General features: G+C 39.6%; 1 protein-coding gene across 2 annotated transcripts in view; it reads left to right on the forward strand.

The window, feature by feature from the left end:
* Positions 1-5,397: 5,397 nt before the first annotated feature.
* The window catches only part of slc5a6a (solute carrier family 5 member 6a), a 32,845-nt gene continuing 15,152 nt past the window's right edge, over positions 5,398-23,090 (forward strand). Inside the window, exons 1-5 of one of the 2 annotated variants that reach the window (XM_053613992.1) lie at positions 5,398-5,597; positions 13,990-14,421; positions 15,411-15,476; positions 15,824-15,875; positions 16,114-16,181. In XM_053613992.1, coding sequence (XP_053469967.1) covers positions 14,074-14,421; positions 15,411-15,476; positions 15,824-15,875; positions 16,114-16,181 — 534 coding nt within the window. In that variant the 5' untranslated portion in view covers positions 5,398-5,597; positions 13,990-14,073. Of the gene's footprint in view, positions 5,598-9,826; positions 9,912-13,989; positions 14,422-15,410; positions 15,477-15,823; positions 15,876-16,113; positions 16,182-23,090 lie in introns of those variants that run through there. The other variant, XM_053613993.1, reaches the window with a different exon arrangement.

The following is a 23,090-nucleotide window of genomic DNA, read 5'->3' on the forward strand; positions in this document are numbered from 1 at the left end:
TACTTATGGACCGAACTATATATAACCCGACTACCGTGGCTGACCAAGCGTGGTGGTGTGCTTGCCCTCTCACCGTACGCCCTCACTGTAAGCAAATGCTCATGGACCAGTACTCAGCAGTATGTACCATTACACACAGGGCCAAAAAACATGCATACACAATTTTTATATAGTGTGTGCACAGCCATCTGTCTAATTTCTGCATGCTGGCTTATTGTTTCTCAGCATTAATTGTATAATATTTTGTCACATGATGTCAAAAATGTGTCTACTTTGCTATCCATCATTTTGATTCCCTACAAAAATGGCCACACCTCTGATATAAGATGTAGCAATGCACATTGTAGCATTGTATTGTGTGCAAATGCACCTCACAGTGCTTAAAACTGACAAACAGTAGCCTTTTTTTCCTATTGGAGGTACAGTGCTGTGAAAAAGTATTTGCTGATTTATTCTGTTTTTGTGTATATCTCATACTAAGTAGTTTTAGATCTTTAAACGAAAGGCAACCTGAGTAAACACACAATACAGTTTTCATTTTTTCATTGAAGCAAAAAAAAGTTCATCCAACACTCATGTATCACCAATGTGACAAACTAATTTTCCCGTTAAACTTGACATCTGGTTGTGGCACCTTTAGCAGAAATAACTGCAACCAAACACTTCTGATAACTGGAGATCAGTCTTACTTCTATGTAGGCCTGCACGATTAGACCAAAATGATAATCACTATTATGATGACGTTTAATATCCCCAACAACGTCTGTAGTCCCATTTAGCAACTTGTTAGCAACCACCTTTTTCAATACACGTAAAAGCTTTTAAAAAATCATGAGTGGGGTTTTACTGGTGTATTTTATGTTGTAGAATTAAACGTGAAAATATTTTGAGCTTGTGTTCACCACAGACCATATTTCAGGGTTTTAGCCAAAATCCCATTCAAAAAACCCATTGACTTTGGGACGATGAAACCGGAAGGGCTAAAATGCTAACTCTTTTAAGGGTTTTGGCATTACAAAATGACATCATTCCTGCGCCACTCTATGGTGACTGGCTGTAAGTTTGGGAAGCGCTTGATTTGATATGCAGCAGTGTTTTAGATGAGCGGAGGACGAACTTTAAACGTCGATATCCCAGTCGATCATGTTCATGTAATCGTGGGCAGTCAAAATCGTAATCGACATCAATATTCAATTAATTGTGCAGCCCTACTTCTAGGAATTCTAGGAGATCACTTATTTCTAGGACTAGGACTTACTTATGCTTTGGATCATTGTCTCTTGCTGCATAATCTAGTTGCACTTGAGTTCGAATTTACGCATTCTCCTTTAGGATTTTCTGGTAGAAAATCCGTACTTCCCTCACTTATTGCAAGTTGCCCAGTCCCTGAAACAGCAAAGCATCCCCACACCATCACACTTCCACCACCATGCTTGACTGTAGGTATGATGTTCTTTTTGTGGAATTCGGTGTTTGGTTTACGCCAGATGTAATGGGACCCCTGTTTCCAAACAGTTCCACTTTCGACTCATCAGTCCACAGAACATTCTCCCAAAAGTTTTGAGGATCATCAAGGTGTGTTTTGGCAAAATTCAGACGAGCCTTAATGTTCTTCTGAGTTAACAGTGGTTTTCACCTCACCACTCTTCAAGGGATACCATTTTTGCCCAGTGTCTTTCTGATAGTGGAGTCATGAACAGTAACCTTTATTGATGCAAGAGAGGCCTGTAGTTCCGTTGATGTTGTCCTTGGCTCTTTTGTGACTTCCTGGATGAGTATCATTTAATCACGTAAAATCGTTTAAAAACTGTATTTCGTGTTTACTCATGTTGCCTTTGTTTTATCTTAATATTATCTTAATTTCTGAAACAATTTACAACCCCAATTTCTGCAAAAAAAAAAAAAGTTGGGACCCTGTGTAAAATGTAAATAAATGTAAATAAAAACAGAATGCAATGATTTGCAAATCTCATAAACCCATATGTTATTCACAATAGAACATAGAAAACATATCAAATGTTTAAACTGAGGAAGTGTATCATTTTAAGGGTTAGGGGTTATAAGGTCATTTTTGATTTGATGGTCGCAACATGTCTTAAAAAAGTTGGGATGGGGCAACAAAAGGCTGGAAAAGTAAGTGTTACTTAAAAAAAACACTGGAAGAACATTTTACTAATTTAGGAACATTAATTAATTAGGTTAATTGGCAACAGGTCAGCAAACTGCGTTCACAGACAATGAGTTCTGGAGGTGTTTCTGAGCCCATGCAGTACAGTTTCCATTACAGAAACATGCCTGTTTTTAATGCAGTGCCGCCTGAGGGCCCGAAGATCACGGGCACGCAATATTGATTTTCACCCTCGTCCCTTGCGCACAGAGATTTCTCCAGATTCTTTTGATGATATTATGTACTGTAGATGATGAGAGATTCATAGTCTTCACAATTTTACGTTGATGAACATTATTCTGAAACTGTTCCACAAATTGTAGATGCAGCAGGGCTCTATGGTAACAATTTCTTTTAGGAGCACTTGTGCTCCTAATTACAAAAATTTAGGAGCACAGTCAAAAATTTAGGCGCGTGGTTGAAGTTTATTATTTTTTTTTATAGAGTAACGTTAATGTGTCACAATATAACACACAAGTAGGCATGAGAAAACTTGAGCTTGTAAATTATGACAGAATTTAGGAACATAGTGTGAGCCATGACACATTAAATTACCTTCTGATAAACTAAATGTAATATTTTCAGGTAATTTTACAGACTGTATGCAAAAAACAACAACCGTTAACCTGTTCCACCTTGTAAACAAATACAATAAACCTCAGCGTTCAGTCTTTGACATCTGCTCCTCTTAAATATATTTAAAGCTACACTATTAGCCATTTTCCACTGTCATTGTTCTGGGCTGGAGTCAGTTCTTGAACCGCTCTGTGTATATTGTGTATATATCTGAATAATCTCATATAGGATGTGATTGGGTGAGTTCATTTACCCATCATATGCCAAGCACTTTAGTTTAATGGTGTTCATTACTGATTATCTGATCAGGATTTTTACAGCAGATACCGATTTCTTGTCCTCTTGATCGACCGAAACCGATCCAGATATTAATCTTTTTTTGTTTAAGTTTTAATCAGGAGGTCTGTCATAAACAGTTAAATGTAAGCTCTCTGCTCATGGTCATGGTTAATTGAATTAAAATAATATCAATGAGAAATACTGTTGGTTAATTGGTAGATAAACAACCATAAAATATTCATCTTTAAATATCTTAAACAATAGAGTCCTAATTAAAATTAGACTAACACAAAAATTATACATATTAGGAAAAAGAAGGCTAATAGCCTTCTAAAGAAATAGCCTACTAAGCTTAATGTCAAATTGATATTAAATGCAACCCATAGTAATGAAACATTAATTCACTTCTCATTTTATTTATATTTTATGAATTTATTATAATGTCTATTTTTATATTAAATAATTTGTTTATAACTAAGCATATTTTCTGTCCTTACATTTTATTCATTTTTTTGTTTGTTTGTTTATCAGTTGTTCCTTTTAGATAATTTCCCAGTACAGTGTTGCCATGTCTGCTGTAATATTGTGGTTTTTTGGGGGTAAATCAAAACATGGAAACTGGAGTTGACTTCCATCCATCCATGCATCTTCTACCGCTTACTCCTTCTTCAGGGTTGCGGGGGAACCTGGAGCCAATCCCAGGGAGCATCGGGCAAAAGGCGGTGTACCTGCACCCTGTCCAGGTACACCCTGGACAGGGTGCCGGTACTGGAGTTGACTTTTCCAGTGATATCTGGCAACCTTGACCGATTTACTTAAATTGGACTTAAATGAAGTGAATGCACTGTCTATTAGAGTTGATGTAGAGAGTGAAGAGAGAGTGGCAGTGTACTGTATGTTTACGGACTGAACAGTTGCTAATTTTGATTATGATTGCTGAGGAATTATTTAATAAAGACGTTTGAATTAAACCCACCTGTAGCATTAGCATTATTATTAATTTACTCCATCCAACGCCGCTGTGTCTACATGAGCAGGTCACAGTCGCAGGTTCAGGTCATTTTATGTGATCAATAAAAGATGGCGGTTTGTGATATCGGGAAGTTGAGAGAAGCAGATGAAGTACAGTGTTATTTTATATCATAATGGCTTCTCTGCAGTATTTACACACTTGTTCGGTAGACTGAGGAGATGAAAAGCAGTGTGAAAGTAACTGTAGCACGGTGTAGATGCATTTTGGACTTCCTGTATTTTTTATTCCAATTGTATTTTACAACTCCGAACAGGTCACTCGCACCGGTGCAAATAAATATTTTTTCACAGTTGCACAAAGTACTTTTCACTTGATGCGCAGTTTTTCGCAGATTGGTGAACCTCTGCCCATCTTTACTTCTGAAAGACTCCGCCTCTCTAAGATACTCTTTTTATACCTAATCATGTTACTGATCTGTTGCCAATTAACCGCTTAAAATCTATGGGAGACAAGGCTTTTTCTGTTTACGCTCCTTCCCTTTGGAACTCTTTTCTGCTTGAACTTAGGGAAGCTCAGACCTTTGGCATTTTTAAAGCTCAACTCAAGACACACTTTTTTAAACTTGCATTTGACTGTTGATGTCTACTTTTATTATTATTACTATTATTATTATCATTATTGTTGTTGTTGTTATTAACTTTTATTAAAAAATTCTTCTGTACTGTTTATTTTGTGTACAGCGCTTTGAGAAGCTGCTTTTAAAGGCGCTTTATAAAATAAAGTTTATTATTATTATTATTATTATTATTATTATTATTATTATTCACCCTATAGTCCCAGCCTGGTACCCTGCCTCCTGGAAGTCTTATCTTTTGACACTGATTTGCAAGCTTAAAGGGCTTTGGTTGGAAACCCAGTTCTGGTGAGTGTCTAATTGCTATTTTATTGCTATGGAGTAAAGCTGCTTTAGACAAAACAGAAGGTTCTTAATTTACACACTTAGAATGTCACTTGTTAGAAAGTGTTTTATAGTTTTAGATTTTATGCCTGCTGTGCAGAAAGGTACGGGCTGGCACAGAAAAACAATTGGGCCTACTGTTCAGTAAGACACATAATTCATCTAACTCAATACACACTTAGAATATAACTTGATTAACATATAAAATATAAGATATAAGAATATAACAATTAACTTGGATTAACAATATAACTTGATTATCAATATAACTTGATTTAGATAATGCTTTTAACTAATAATTCTAACTGTTCGTTATACATATTAGATTATACTTTATTAACATATCCAAATATTAGTAAACTTTGTAGTTACACATATTGAATACACTTTATATTCTATACAGTATTTACTATCACTTACGTGGTATACAAACTCTGTCTTAGCCAATTGTAACGCAGGAGGCAGTGTACTACTAGCCAATCCCAGCATTGGAGGCGGGACTTGTCGAAATACGAGTGGGAAACAAAATCCGGTTATTAGAAGAACCGGTATTGATGTGGAGAGTAGGCGGTCTCTCAGGATCTCGTTCCTTCATTCAATTACAGCAGTCACGCTGCATGGCGCACGAGTCTTCCTGCATTAAGGTGAGAATATTTCATTATTAGCGAATGTTGTCGATTAAATTCGTTCACGGTGATAGTGTATAGTAGCTACAGCAAAGATAAGTCATCACTTGAATGTTCTTGTCGCTTCACCATGTAAACTCGTAGCGGCATGTTCTGATGCAATTGTTGTTTTTTTTTTCAAGTAATCGATCGGTAATTTAGCTATAATATAAATAGTTTCCCTCTGACGTGTTTAACGTCCGCGACTATAGCGCGAGGCATCGCTGCTCGCTAACTTTCACAAAAAATAACGATTTAAACACCGCTGTTACTTTCCTAGTCTATAAAGGCACCTTTGGCATCTTAGTTCAGTATACAATAGGATTTTGGATGTGCATATATAACATTTTCCGGCCCGGAATAAAATGTGACCTCAGAACGCACCTGGCGCGTGACAATCTGACCCTGCGGCAGTAACACAGCGCGCAAGCTGCTCGCTACTTTTCATAAATACACCTTTTGTGAAGCTCGTTCATACCATCTACTCCAGAATATTTGCGCGTGTGCATTACGGTTTACGGTAGCCTGTTTATGAGCGTGCGTAGAAAATACAGTTCGCTCTTTCAGATTCATGAAGCACATCATACCCCCAAAATCGGTCGAACTATAGGAAAGTCTTAAACATAATCGAAAGGGATAACTGCTTATTGAACAGAAAAGCCCATAATATTCTGGTCAATTGTCCTATATCCTGAATTTATATATTCTGTAAAGCTGCTTTGGGGCAATGCCCATTGTTAAAAGTGCTATACATATAATTGAATTGAAATTAAAAATTTCATATTAAATGTTCATTAAATAAAATTTTAAAGATTTAAATTTATTTATGAAGAGAACTTCAGGTACTTCATGGTTTTACTTCATACAGGCCCTTCTGTAAGTATTTTGTAGGCTTGTATCAGCTTGTTTCAGTTGTTAGATCATCAGTCTGTGAACACACAAAGTGTGTTTTGTGGCCACCTGTGTTATCAGTTTGTCTTCTGTATAAAACTCTTATTTTCGGAACAAAACACTACTTTCCTAGTTTTTTAAAAAACATATACCTACAGTCATGTGCAAAAAATAATTACACCCCATGAAAATTGTTGGCTTTTTTTTGACATATATGGACAAGCAAACATTTGGTCATCTTTGAAACAGTGCCTATTAATAAAGTTGATATAATTGAACAGAACCACAAGGAAAAGTAGTTTTTCTATCATTTATTCAACAGAAATATCAATACATGTGATATTCTTCTGTGGCAAAAGTAAGTACACCCTTGGCCTCAGAAGCTAGTATTGCCCCCTTTAGCAGAAATAACGTCTTGTAGGTGTTTTGCATAATTGTCCACCAGGCTTGCTGGAGTTTTTGACCACTCTTCCATGTGATTTTCTTTCAGTTGCAAGGTATTTGAGGGTTTTCTTGCATGTTCTGTCCATTTCACATCCCCCTACAACATTTAAATGGGCTTCAAATCTGGGCTTTGACTCAATGAATGCAAGATGTTAAGTCCCTGAAGCAGCGAAGCAACCCCAAACCATTATGTTTCCACCACCGTGGAAATAGGGCTGCACAATTAATTGAATATTGATCTCGATTATGATTTCGACTGCCTATGATTACATGAACATGATCGACTGCGATATTGACGGTTAAAGTTTGTCCTCTTCTCATAGAAAACGCTGCTGCATATGAAATCAAGCACTTCCCAAACTTACAGCCAGTCACTATAGAGTGGCGCAGGGATGATGTCATTTTGTAATGCCAAAACCTGGAAGTGAGTTAGCATTTTAGCTCTTCCGGTTCCATCGTCCTGAAGTCAGTGGGGTTTTGGTTAAAACCCTGAAATAAGGTCTGGGTGAACACAAGCTCAAAATATTTTCACGTTTAATTCTACGACATAAAATATGCCAGTAATACCCCACTCATGACTTTTTAAAGCTTGAAAAAGGCGGTTGCTAAGAAGTTGATAAATGGGACTACAGATGTTGTTTAATGTCCCTGACGTCATCACGCCGAACAGGAAAAAACTTTGCAGATAAACTGCTTCAGGTATGCAGTCTACAATTACCAAAAAAACGTGGAAGAAGATTCATCCTCAGAGTAAATCCGTATTATGGAAAATGTTTTAAATAAAGTTTGGGAAAGTTGTCGGAAGCTTGGTGATGGTGACATTGAAGTCGAGCGACCGTGGTGTAGTTCGTTTATAGCATCCAGTTAGGTTTTTATTTCTGGCGATTGTATTTAGGCTCCAAAATTCATAAGTTGTGTTCATTCGTTTGAAATCTGTGCCACTTGTAGATGATTTTTCATACAGTGGAATGATGTATTTCAAATAATTTGGAGATCCTCTTAAATGCCTTGCTTTTCAGAATGCTAGATTTTGCCTTCTTGCACCTTTTTAACCAGTATGAGTTTCTAGTTAAATTCTAGCCCTTGCCAGGTCTGAACCACTTGGCATCCAGTGTTTGGGCTGAAGTATCTTGGTACTTAGCAGAATTCATGATGCTCTCAATCTTTACAAGAGTCCCTGAACCCCTGAATTCAGATGCTACATGTAGTATTTCTTCTTTTTCGCAACACTTGCAACACAAATCACTAGATGTTATTATAGTACAATGTGACATCTAAACTCTAAACCTCTATAAACATCTAAAGACACTTGTTATTTCAGAGCTTGCAGCAGGTTCAGATATGTGGTGTTTTGGTAACTCTACATGCAAAATATCTCCTTTCTTTCTCATATATCTTAGCAGTAACAGAATACAACAATATTTTTACTAGAGTTCTGTGTCTAGTCAAGGTTGAGGCTTGCTTAGGCTGCAAGAAACAGTGAAGCAGAAGTTTGGTAAGTAAAATGACTTTGCAGATTAAGAAGTTCCACACTTATTTTTCCTGGTGTAACCAGTCGTCAGTAGGAAACACTTAAAGACAGAGGAATGTTAATGTTTCTTTCCCATGTTTCTTGTTCATTATTTTACCATAAACATTGAATAAGAGAAATCACCGAACTCTCAGAATTTTATATATATATATATATATATATATATATATATATATATATATATATATATATATATAAAATATAAAACATAAAACAACAATAATGAAGAAATTTAATGACAAAATAAATAAGAAATCAAATGGAAATTGTGTGTCATGAAAGTTTTATAATGAGGTACTAAAATCTAGTCCAGAACAAAATACAAAGTTATTACTGTTCGAGTGTAAAGTGACAGGGTCTCATCTTGGGATATTTATTAATATTAAGTGTCTGCAATAGTAGTTTTGTGTGTTTATATTAGCACGATTCTGTGTGCCATGTTTACCCATGACCCCCCCCCCCCCCATGTGTCTGTGTGCCATGTATACCCATGACCCCCTTCTGTGTGCCATATTTACCCATGATCCCCCTCTCTTTGTCTCTGTGTGCCATGTTTACCCATGATTCCCCTCTGTGTCTCTGTGTGCCATGTATACCCATGACCCCCTTCTCTGTATGCCTTTTTCACCTATGATCCCCATGTAAATGCACTTTAAAACAAAGATTACGTTATAGCCCATGTGTATATGAAACGGCTACTTTTTTATCTACATAATGTCTTACTCTTAATTAGGTTATTTAATATCATTATTAAATAAGTTTTTTTTTTAAACCTTTAAGTTTAAAGGTTTAAGGTTATTTTTTGTTAAGAAATAGTAATACTACATATACTACAAGTATTTTTGATCAGGAAAACCATGCATTATTTAAAAAAAAAAAAACATTTTGTATATGTTATAAATAATACGGTAATTGTTGGAAATTTAGTTTTCAAGAAGAAGTCAAATATACACTGATCAGCCATAACATTAAAACCTAATATTGTGTAGGCCCACTTTGTGTCACCAAAACAGCTCTGAGCCATCAAGGCATGGACTCCAAGACCTCTGAAGTGTGCTGTGGCATCTGGCACCAAGACGTTAGTAGCAGATCCTTTAAGTCCTGTAAGGTGTGAGGTGGGGCCTCCATGGATCGGACTTGTTTGTCCAGCACATCCCACAGGCGCTTGATCAGACTGAAATCTGGGGAATTTGGAGGCCAAGTCAACATCCTCAACTCTTTCTCATATTCCTCAAACCATTCCTGAACAATTTTTGCAGTGTGGCAGAGCGCATTATCCTGCTGAAAGAGGACACCGATATTAGGGAATACTGTTGTACTGTGTACTTGGTCTCTAACAATGTTTCCAAGGTTTCCCAGCAGAACATTGCTGAAAGCATCACACTGGCTTCTTCCCATAGTGCATCTTGGTGCCATCTCTTCCCCAGGTAAGCACTGCACATGGACCTGGCCATCCACATGCTGTAAAAGAAAACATGATCCATCAGAACAGGCCACTCTGACCGGGCTGCAGCTTTGCAGACCCATACACAGCAAACTGTGATGTCCTGTGTGTTCTGACACCTTTCTATGATAGACAGCATGAACTTTTTCAGTAATTTGTGTTACAGTAGCTCTTCCGTGGGATAGCCTTCACTCCCTACACACATGAATGTGCCTTGGGTGGCCATGACCCTGTCACCAGTTGTCCTTACACTTTTTGTAAGTACTAGCCACTGCACACCGGGGGAAATTAAAATTATTTTGTTTTAAAATAAAATCCACAAACTGAGTGTTACAAATATAAAGTTCAGACTAAAACTTTACACAACTGTTTGTCCAAAACAGAAAAGAACCCAACACATACAAGAATATATATTATTAATTTAGGACTGTAGTTTAATTCTGTGCTTTTTGTGAATCCATAAAAAAATGCAAAAGTACATAATATAAACTAACTAAATAAGATATATATAATTATACATACAGTATCTCACAAAAGTGAGTACACCCCTCACATTTTTGTAAATATTTGATTATATCTTTTCATGTGACAACACTGAAGAAATGACACATTGCTACAATGTAAAGTAGTGAGTGTACAGCTTGTATAACAGTGTAAATTTGCTGTCCCCTCAAATAATTCAACACACAGCCATTAATGTCTAAAACGCTGGCAACAAAAGTGAATACATCCCTTAGTGAAAATGTCCAAATTGGGCCTAAAGTGTCAATATTTTGTGTGGCCACCATTATTTTCCAGCACTGCCTTAACCCTCTTGGGCATGGAGTTCACCAGAGCGTCACAGGTTGCCACTGGAGTCCTCTTCCACTCCTCCATGACGACATCACGGAGCTGGTGGATGTTAGAGACCTTGTGCTCCTTCACCTTCTGTTTGAGGATGCCCCACAGATGCTCAATAGGGTTTAGGTCTGGAGACATGCTTGGCCAGTCCATCACCTTCACCCTCGGCTTCTTTAGCAAAGCAGTGGTCGTTATCATGCTGGAATACTGCCCTGTGGCCCAGTCTCCGAAGGGAGGGGATGATGCTCTGCTTCAGTATGTCACAGTACATGTTGGCATTCATGGTTCCCTCAATGAACTGTATCTCCAGTGCCAGCAGCACTCATGCAGCCCCAGACCATGACACTCCCACCACCATGCTTGATTGTAGTTAAGACACACTTGTCTTTGTACTCCTCACCTGGTTACTGCCACACACGCTTGACACCATCTGAACCAAATAAGTTTATTTTGGTCTCATCAGACCACAGGACATGGTTCCAGTAATCCATGTCCTTAGTCTGCTTGTCTTCAGCAAACTGTTTGCGGGCTTTCTTGTGCATCATCTTTAGAAGAGGCTTCCTTCTGGGACGACAGCCATGCAGACCAATTTGATGCAGTGTGCGGCGTATGGTCTGAGCACTGACAGGCTGACCCCCCCCCCTCCCCCCCCTTCAACCTCTGCAGCAATGTTGGCAGCACTCGTACGTTTATTTCCCAAAGACAACCTCTGGATATGACACTGAGCACATGCACTCAACTTCTTTGGTCGACCATGGCGAGGCCTGTTCTGAGTGGAACCTGTCCTGTTAAACCGCTGTATGGTCTTGGCCACCATGCTGCAGCTCAGTGTCAGGGTCTTGGTAATCTTATAGTCTAGGCCATCTTTAAGTAGAGCAACAATTCTTTTTTTCAGATCCTCAGAGAGTTCTTTGCCATGAGGTGCCATGTTGAACTTCCAGTGACCAGTATGAGGGAGTGTGAGAGTGATGACACCAAATTTAACACACCTGCTCCCCATTCACACCTGAGACCTTGTAACACTAACAAGTCACATGACACCGGGGAGGGAAAATGGCTAATTGGGCCCAATTTGGACATTTTCACTTAGGGGTTTACTCACTTTTGTTGCCAGCGGTTTTAGACATTAATGGCTGTGTGTTGAATTATTTGAGGGGACAGCAAATTTACACTGTTACACAAGCTGTACGCTCACTACTTTACATTGTAGCAAAGTGTCATTTCTTCAGTGTTGTCACATGAAAAGATGTAATCAAATATTTACAAAAATGTGAGGGGTGTACTCACTTTTGTGAGATATTGTATTTCCCCCTATGTGTGTATAATATATATGTATATGACACACACACACACACACACACACAGTCATGTGAAAAAAAATAAGTACACCCCATGGATGTTATTGGCTTTTTTTTTTTTTTTTAACATATTTGGACAAGCAAACATTTGATCCTCTTTGAAACAGTGCCTATTAATAAAAGTGAAATAAATGTACGTTTTGTAGTAATTTTCACAATTTAAATTGAGGAAAAACAACAGATCAGTCACATGGAAAAAGTAAGTAAACACATTGATCATACGTATGATCTTTTTGTGAATTCGATGTAATGGAAAATTGCCAGCACTTATATAGCATTTTTTCATTTAGTTTTTTTTAATTAACCTTTGCGGTTCTACAAATCAAGGTGTGTGCATTACACGGTTTATCATTCACCCATTCTCACGCACACACCAATGACAGCAGAGCTGCATGCAAGACGCTAGCTTGCCATTAGGAGTCAGGCTGGGACGCGAACCCTGCGATTAGTGGACAACCCGCTCTACCACCTGAGCCACAGCCACCCTGTCTTCCAAACTGTTCCACTTTCGACTCATCAGTCCACAGAACATTCTCCCAAAAGTTTTGAGGATCATCCAGGTGTGTTTTGGCAAAATTCAGATGAGTCTTAATGTTGTTCTGGGTTATCAGTGGTTTTTACCTCACCACTCTTCCATGGATGCCATTTTTGCCAAGTGTCTTTCTGATAGTGGAGACATGAACAGTGATCTTTATTGATGCAAGAGAGGCTTGTGGTTCGTTTGATATTGTTCTTGGCTCTTTTGTGACTTCCTGGATGAGTCGTTGCTGTGCTCTTGGAGGAATTTTGGAAGGTCTGACGCTTCTGGGAAGGTTCACTACTGTGCCAAGTTTTTCCATTTGGAGATAACGCCTCTCACTGTGGTTCTTTGGAGTCCCAGAGCCTTTGAAATATCTTTGTAACCCTTCCCAGACTGATGTGTTTCAATCACCTTCCTCATCATTTCTGGAATTTCTTTCAATTTTGGCATAGGGTGTTACTGGGTAAGACCATTTAACCAATTTCACACTTTTGAGAAAGTTCTATTTAAGTGTTGATTTGATTGAACAGTGTTTGCAGTAACCAGGCCTGGCTACATCTAGTCCAGCTGAACCCCATCATGAATGCAGTTTCATAGGGTTGGGGAATTAGTAACTACGGGGGCAAATACGTTTTCACACAGTTATCCTGGTATTGGATAACTTTTGCTTCAATAAATAACTATCATTTAAAAACTGTATTTTGTGTTTACTCAGGTTGCCTTTGTTTTATCTTAGATTTTGTTTTCATTTCTGAAACAATTTAATATGAGATATCCAAAAACAGAATAAATCAAAAGCAAAGCAAATACTTTTTCACAGCACTGTATGAAATTTTTTACAATCTGGGTAATTATATATATAATATTTGTTTTTTTCTGTTTTGAGTCTGCTGTTATCATTTTTGGTTAATCCTTGTCACTTAGAAATATAATCTTTAAAAAGACTTCTTTTAATGAACATATTCTTGTATCAAAACAATTCTAAACTGCTAGCAGGAACACTGTGTAAAGGTCATCTTGGTGTTTGTTAGTTATGTGTGCATTATTTGCATGGTTCCTAGTTAAACCTTGTTGATGTTTAAACTCTATTGGTGATCATTGAGTTTTGTTAAGCCTCCACTCACTGGAAAGCCTCAAACAGCACAGCATTTATTGGAGGTTTAGTCACCAAAATGTCTGCAGAGCACCAATCTAACCAAGGTTTTGACTTGGCAGCCTGAATTGCTGTTGTATTTTAACCTATTATATAATTCTATATTTGTTTATGGCATTATCGTGGTGATGCTATTGTAAGATATTTTAAGGTGAATCATTTACCACACTGTGCTTTTACTTCTCCATAGAGGCACTAGTGAAGATTCTATGGCCAGCCACACACTGTTGCTGTACTAGTCAACTTGTCGTGGCCATACCACTCCAGGTACATCATGGGTGACGCAGACCAGATGCACTTCACTGCAGTGGACTATGCTATCTTCGTACTACTCCTCGTAGCTTCAGCGGGCATTGGCCTGTTCCATGCATTTTCAGGGGGCAGACAGAGAAGCACACGTGAGTTCCTGCTGGCTGACCGCAGCATGAGCTGCCTACCTGTGTCACTGTCCCTACTTGCCACTTTCCAGTCGGCTGTAGCCATCTTGGGTGCGCCGGCTGAAATCTACGCTTATGGCACGCAGTACTGGTTCCTGGGCTGCTCCTACTTCCTGGGCCTGCTCATTCCGGCACACATCTTCATTCCTGTTTTCTACCGTCTGCGTCTTTCCAGCGCCTACCAGGTAGCCTGTGTTCTAAAATATTCTAATGGGGAAGGGTTTTTCAGGCAGAACTAGTATTATAATGTTCCATTGCTTTATTTAAATAATATTTTAATAATCTGTGCTTTGCTTTCAAATGACTATCTATAGTTCCCATTCATTTACAAATTCCAGCTTTACCTAGGAAGGGTTGCACTGTACTTTACTTTTATATTTTCGATTTATTATAATTGTCAAAGTCCGCAGCATTTTTAAAAACCTGTTTCTTTCCTTTTGGAAAGAAAGCCTATAACTAACTCCACTGCTCTCAGCTTGATTATATGGTTCTGACACTTTTTGCTCGGGGGGGAAGCTCAGTTTTTTAAGACCCCCCCCCCCCCCCCAAATATTTGAATTTTCTAAATTCCAAAGACTATTCTACTGAAACAAAAATCCAGAAAAAATTACCAAAATAAATTTTATGAGGGCTTCAGTAATGTTAATAGAGCTTCAAGCTAACAGTATACGGATATATAATGGCTTAATAAGAAATTCAATTGTTATGGTTAGCTTATTGTCCACATGCTTGAAGGCAAAATAAAATTGTGTTTTGTGGGTGGTTATTATTGGCTGTTATAATGTTGGAGTAGACTTTCTGAATCAGTTGGAGATTCACATATTAAGCACTGTATGTATATACAATATTGTACTGTTTTCAGTATTTTATTGGACAGCTGGTTAGAAATGGAAATTATACCCATTCAGTATTTGATCAGAGAACATCTACATATATTTAGGTATCTCCCTCAGCCTTTTTGGGAAAGAATAGACTGATTTAAAGAACTGTCAAAATGCCCACCTCTAAAACAAGTCAGAATTTCCGGGGTGAGAGAAGCATGTTTATATTTATATCATTTACATATAATGTGTGAGGTAGAATGTGAGTTAAGTCTTCTTTTAATAATGAATGTTGTGGCAGTATCTAATCTTGTTTCTTGTTTATCTAATCTTTTTATTAACTGCTCTTTCAGTATCTAGAGCTTCGCTTCAATAAAACTGTACAGATCTGTGGCACTGTGACCTTCATCTTTCAGATGGTGAGTTTGGTTTGGTCTGTGTGCAGCTCTGGAGTCAGGATGTGGAGCTCTCTGTTATGAGTTGTGTAACTAGAGATTATTTTGCAAGCTTGTGTTCTCAAGCACTTTTTTTTCCTTTTCTTTGATTTAGTTTGCTTTTTGGAAACCTTATACCAGCTTTCTGAACAGTGTGTTGGGGGGAAAAAGTTGAGAAAAATTTATCCTTTGTGTAAGGATTTACGTAAGGATTTAAGTATTTTATGAATGTGATTTTAGGGTCTCACTATTTAATCTTTAAAATGTTAACACTTGTTTTCAGTGGAATTAACCAAAAGAATGAACTCTTTCTCTATTTTGTGTCCCTGTAGGTAATCTACATGGGAGTGGTGCTGTATGCTCCTGCACTTGCACTGAATGCAGGTACATATGGCTGCGGTTAGAAAAAATGCTAAAAGATTACTTTTAGTAAAGATGCTAACAATGAGTAAATTCATTACTAAGAAATGTAGTTTTTCCCCCCCATAATAAGTACATCCAGTGAATAAAAATAATAGATTTTTGAAAAGTCAATAGGTAGCAAAATGCACAAGAGTGAAGGCAATGAGCTGTTTGACAGTGAATCTACCAATAAGTTGTTTTATTTCCTGGTGTATTTCAGTAACTGGTTTTGACCTCTGGGGGGCTGTTCTAGCAATGGGGCTTGTGTGCACACTCTATACAACGCTGGTAAGCCTGACCATTGTCTCCCATCTCAAGAACCACAGACATAGTAATTCATTTATTTGTTGCTCTTTTTTTTGTAATTAATCTCTTGTAATTCATTCTAAACACATTTTACTCATGTGATACCTGTTGATGTATATAATTTCTCTTTGCACAGGAGGTAAATCACTTTGAGCTGATTCTTAAATGTATGATAAGTTATTACTTAACATCATACATTATTATAATAATAATATTATCTCTTTTGGCTGGCTAGCTTAGTCGGTAGAGCATTAGACTTCTAATCAAAATACAAGGAAGACTCTGTACTGGCACCCAGGTGGTGGAAACTTCCCCTGGCTCTGCAAAGTTCCTGGCTGTGTTCAAACAAAAACTGAAGATAGACCACAGTTTAAAAAATGAACTCTACTCTCAAATAAAAAATACTCTAACTCCACTCCATCAAGGTTTTAGTTTAATGTTGTTCTTAGACTCTGCTCTATTTATAATAGTGTAAGGACGTGTTTACTAGGGATGTCACGATACCAAAAATCTAGTAGTCGGTACTGATACCACCAAAAGTACACGATACTTGATACCAAAGTCGATACCACGGTGTGGTTTTAAAAAAATAAATAACATTAAATTAAAAACTCCTGGAGGACATCCTTCTCTGGCTGATACTGGCAAAGAGAGAGGGGGATATTTTAGTTATCAAACACTATCTGACAATGACTAATAAAACAGTGCTAAGTGCTAATAACAAGTGCTAAGGTGCACTCCTAAATGCGCACGCGCACACACACCCCCCTTTACTCTGAATGCAAGCATTAGTTTAAATTCACTGATATGGTGGCAGGCCACAAAGATTTATTAAAAGCATGAACATATGAATAATTATTTGTGACATTAGGCCACATTTAGCTGACAGGACACGGGCTGAATGGCGAGGCATGGTGGCCCATTAGGAGGGAGTTTATAACATCGCAATGCGTTAGTGTCGTTAACAAATAACTGGCTATCGCAAACAGGCGTGCTTGTAGGCGTTCTTCTTCTTCTTTACCACTTGTGGACCAACTAAAACACTTGCGTGAATTTGCTGCCCCCATCAGTTCTGGAAGAACTGCAACCTCGATACTTTCATTACCAATGGTACCTACACTACTGCAGAAAAACAAGTGCCGTCACGTTTTAAGAATGTTTGTACCGAAGTATCAGTTCTCATGACATCCCTAATGTTTACACTGGAGACTACAAAGCTCTTACAGTCCCTTCTGAAACTATTGGAATGGGAAATGCAGTTCATTTCTTTTTGCTGTTGACTGAAGACATTTGGGTTTGAGATCAAAAGATGAATATGAGAAGAGAGTTTAGAATTTCAGCTTTTATTTCCTGGTACATATATGTAGATGTGTTAAACAACATAGAATGTAGCACATTCTGTATCAGACCACCCAAATTGTAGGTGAGCAAAAATATTTGAACATGTGACTGGCAAGTGTTTCTTGTTACCCAGGTGTGTCCTGTTAGATTGATTTGTTAAAATATTAAATAGCTCTGAACATCTACTCTTGGTTTTAGCTTTCAATTTCACATGTGAAAACTCCATTTGTTGTTAAAAAAGATAAGCCAACATGAAGATCAGAGAGCTGTCTATGAGGGGAAAAGCGGTGTCATTTTGAAGAGGGGAAAATCAATCATAGGCATTGCACAAACATTGGGCATAGCCAATTCAACTATTTGGAAAAAGAAAGAAACCACTGGTGTACTGAGTAACAGACATTGAATGGGTCGGCCAAGGAAAACAACAGCTGATGACAAACATTGTGAGAGCTGTGAAGAAAAACCCAAAAGCAACACCCAGTGACATCATCAACAACCTCCACATGTCAGGAGTGACGGTATCACAATCCACAGTTTGAAGAAGACTTGTGGTATGGCCTCTATATTTCTGCTTCAAAGATACACCACTCGTCAGCAGTAAGAGACAGAAAGCCAGATTGGAATTCACAAAGAAATACAGAGATGAGCCACAAAAGTTCTTGAACCAAGATGAACCTCTACCAAAGTGATGCAAAGACTAAAGTGTGGAGAAAGAAAGGATCTGCTCATGATACAATACATACAAGCTCATCTGTGAAACATGGTGGAGGTAGTGTCATGGCTTGGGTTTGTATGGCTGCTTCTGGAGCAGGCTCACTAATCTTTATTGATGATGGAACTCATGATGGTAGCAGCAGAATGAATTCAGGAACTGGAACATTTTGTCTGCCAGTTTAGAGAGAACTCAGGAGGAACTTCATCATGCAGCAAGACAATGATCCAAAACACACTGCCAACTGAACAATGGACTTCATCGTGGGGAAAAAGTGGAAGGTTTTATACTGGACAAGTCAATCACCAGACCTTAACCCAATTGAGCAGCATTTCACCTCCTGAAGAGGAGACTGAAGGGAGAAACCCCCTGAAACAAAGAACTGAAAGAGGCTGCAGTAAAAACTTGAGAAAAGCAACACAAAAGAAGAAACCAACAGTTTGGTGTCAGTCAGTGCGTTTAAATGGACAACAATAATCCACTATTAACCCGATTAAGACAATACTCTGATTAAGAAACTACCATGTAAACAGCAATTTTTAATTACCTTAATCAGATTAAAGTCATAATCGAAGTAAACACAAATCGAATTAAGATGTGGGGGTACTCCTGTTTTAGTCGCATTATCGACGTGTATTACAGACATGTAAACACCTTAATCACATTATTAACATCGTGTGAGAGTTTTCAACACATTTTGCGACAGGACACGATCACACGGCAGTGCTCAACTGTTTTACGCCAAACAAGAGAGCATGGCTGCGTCCCAAACCACGTACTTGCCTACTGTAGGCCTGTAGTAGGAGAAATACATGCATCTTGGCTACTATATAGATGGTAAGTATGTGGTTTGGGATGCAGCCCACGGCTTCAAGCAGTTGTCAATTTGCATGTACAGCATGACAAATAATTAACCGCACTTGAAGCGTTTGTAAAAAATTGAATAAAAATACCCAAAACTTTATATGGTACCATAAGTAAGACTTATGTTGATAAGTGAAATTCTGGAGGGACGTCGGACAGCGTGGCGCGGTGACGTAATGATGTGTGCTGTTAATCGAACTATGTTCTAGAACATGTAAAATGGGAACATGAAAGGAGTATACTAAAAGCGACTCATGTAAATACCTTAATCACAATATTGTCTTACTCAGAGTAAGGTCAATAATTAGATTACTGCTGTCCATGTAAACGTAGACAGTGAGTCGCAGGCTTGATGCAGTTATTGCAAACAAGGGACATGTAACCAAATATTAAGTGTTATTTACTTAAAGACTGATCTGTTCGTATACTTTTTGCTTGCCTAAAATTGGGTTGTCTGTTCCAAAAGGTGCTAAGTTTTATGTTGTTTAACACATCTAGATGTAAATACCATAAGATAAAAGCTGAAATCCTAAACTCTCGTCTCACATCCATCTTTGAATTGCAAACCCAGATGTCTTTGGTGTACAGCACAAACAAGTGAATTGGCCTTGCCGTTCCAATGGTTTTGGAGGGGACTGTATATAGAGCATTCGGGATAAGAACACATGTCAGATGTATATGTGTGTGTGTGTGTGTGTGTGTGTGTATATATATATATATAATATATATATATATATATATATATATATATATATATATATATATATATATTACACACACACACACACACACACAAGTAAATACCTATAATAATTATTAAGACATATCAGTTTAAACATTGCAAACATTTCTGCATAAATATGACTTAAACCATCATCAGATTTTCTCACAAGTCCTAAAAGTAGATAGAGAGCCCAGTTAAACAAATGATACAAAAATATTATACATGGTCAATTATTTATTGAGGAAAGTGATCCAATATGACATCTGTGAGTGGCAAAAGTATGTGAACCTTTGATTTCAGTATGTGGTGGGACCCCCTTGTGCAGCAATAACTGCAACTAAACGTTTAGGGGTAACTGGTGATCAGTCCTACACATCGGCTTGGAGGAATTTTAGCCCGTTCCTCAGTACAGAACAGCTTCAACTCTGGGATGCTGGTGGGTTTCCTCACATGAACTGCTTACTCCAGGTCCTTCCACAACATTTCTATTTGATTAAGGTCAGGACTTTGACTTGGCCATTCCAAAACATTAACTTTATTCTCCTTTAACCATTCTTTGGTAGGATGACTTGTGTGTTTGTTACGTATCGGGACTGGAGGTGGATGCAGGTGCAGGTCAAAGTCTTAATTAACAGTAGACAAACAAACACAGGAAACGCAGTCTTCACCAGGAAAACGAGAAACTGGTATCGTGGCTTGAAACTAGTGCAGGGCATGAGAGCAGGGCATGAAACCAGACTGCTTAGCATGCTAACGCATTCACTATCGTAATCAAACATAAACGGGAAACACATCAGACGTTTGGCACAAATTATACCAACTATAATACTGCGCGAAGTGCGCAGTCACACGAGGGGTTTAAATAGCAAACCTAATCAAACCAAATCATGGACACCTGGGGCAAGTCAGAGACATGATCAAACTTAATTCAATGTCCAAGCGGGAGGCAAACGAAAACAAAAGAGTCACGTGACCAGTCAGAAGCCGTGCCGCAGTGCCATCTGCTGGCCGTGGCGTAACAGAACCCCCCTCCAAAGGCGCCTCTCCCGGAGCGCCAAAAAAAACCCCTCCAACTGGGGTCCTGGGCCCCGGTGTAAACTGTCTGATGCTGTGTTGGAAAACAAGGCGGCCTCCGCCAGGCAGCAGACTGGCGGAGCCCCACCCCCACCAGGATTGAAAGTCGGGGCACTGCCCCCGGCGGCACTGGAACGCTGGGTGCCGCGCCCGGCAGCGTGAGAACGCTGGGCGCCGCCCCAGGCGCCGCTGGAAGGCTGGGCGGAGTCCCCAGCGGGGCTAGAACTTGGAGGGACTGGAACTGGACTGGAACTTGGAGGGACTGGAACTGGACTGGAACTTGGAGGGACTGGAACTGGACTGGAACTGGACTGGAACTTGAAGGGACTGGAACTGGACTGGAACTTGAAGGTACTGGAACTGGACTGGAGCTCAGGACAGCCTCCTCGGCCGGACATGGCAGCGGGACGGCCTCCTCAGCTGGGCTGGACAGCAGGACGGCCTGCTCGGCTGTGCAGGGCAGCGGGACGGTCTCCTCGGCTGGGCTGGACAGCAGGATGGCCTCCTCGGCTGTGCAGGGCAGCGGGACGGCCTCTTCAGCTGGGCTGGACAACAGGACGGCCTCCTCGGCTGTGCAGGGCAGCGGGACGGCCTCCTCATCTGGGCTGGACAGCAGGACGGCTTCCTCAGCTGTGCAGGGCAGCGGGATGGCCTCCTCATCTGGGCTTTACAGCAGGACAGCTTCCTCAGCTGGGCGGGGCAGCGGGATGGCTTCTTCGGCGTGCAGGAGCTCCACAGCCGAGACCTCGCCGTAGGCCTCAGGCTGGAGCTCCGCTGTCCCCATTGCCCCCCCCAAAAAAAAAGCTCTGGGCTAGTTCTCGGTTCCAGGCTGGGCAGCATGGTGCAATTCCCCTGCAGTGGGAAGCTCCAGGAGTTCGGGCAGCTTTGCTGGCTGCATGGCGTTGTATAATTCCCCTGCAGTCGGAAGCTCCAGGAGTTCGAGTAGCTTTGCTGGCTGCGTAGCGTGGCGTAGCTCTCCGGCAGTGGGGGCATGGGAACTTGCGCGGGTGGCGACGTGGCGCATGGGCCGGCTTTCTGCAGCAGCTCTCGTTGCGTTATAAGGCGATCGAGCCGAGCAAGTTCTTCGGTGAGCTGTTTGCTCTGTTCCCAGAACGAACGACGCCACGCCTCAAACTCGGCCGCTTCGGCAGAGCTCATGATGACCTGCTGCTTCCGCATTATGGGCGCAGTATTCTGTTACGTATCGGGACTGGAGGCGGATGCAAGTGCAGGTCAAAGTCTTTATTAACAGTAGACAAACAAACACAGGAAACGCAGTCTTCACCAGGAAAACGAGAAACTGGTATCGTGGCTTGAAACTAGAGCAGGGCATGAAACCAGACCACTTAGCATGCTAACACATTCACTATCGTAATCAAACATAAACGGGAAACACATCAGACGTTTGGTACAAACCATACAAACTATACCAACTATAATACTGCGGGAAGTGCGCAGTCACACGAGGGGTTTAAATAGCAAACCTAATCAAACCAAAACATGGACACCTGGGGCAAATCAGAGACATGATCAAACTTAATTCAATGTCTAAGCGGGAAGCGAACAAACAAAAGAGTCACGTGACCAGTCAGAAGCCGTGCCGCTGTGCCATCTGCTGGCCGTGGCGTAACAGTTTAGGGTCGTTGTCTTCTTGCATTACCCACTTTCTCTTGAGATTCAGTTCATGAACAGATGTTCTGACATTTTCCTTTAGAATTTGCAGGTATAATTCAGAATTCATCGTTCCATCGATTTTATTCTAAATGATGAAGCCATCAATGATGGCAAGTCGTCCTGGCCCAAATGCACCAAAACAGGCCCAGACATTTCTAGCCTGGTGAGCATCCACAACTCTCTTTCTGAGGGCCTCAGAAATCTCCTTTGCTCATGCCATGATACACTTCCACAAACATGTGTTGTGAAGATCAGACTTTGATAGATCCCTGTAATTTAAATAAAACAGAGAGCTCACTCACACCTGGTTGTCATCCCATTCATAGAAATCACCTGACTCCAATTTAACCTTAAATTAACTACTATTCTTAGACGTGCACATACTTTTGCCACTCACACGTGTAATATTGGATCATATTCCACAATAAATAAATGACCAAGTATAATATTTTTCTCATTTATTTAATTGGGTTCTCTTTATCTACTTGTAGGACTTGTGTGA

Source organism: Ictalurus furcatus, chromosome 25, assembly GCF_023375685.1.
Source record: "Ictalurus furcatus strain D&B chromosome 25, Billie_1.0, whole genome shotgun sequence".
NCBI lineage: Eukaryota > Metazoa > Chordata > Actinopteri > Siluriformes > Ictaluridae > Ictalurus > Ictalurus furcatus.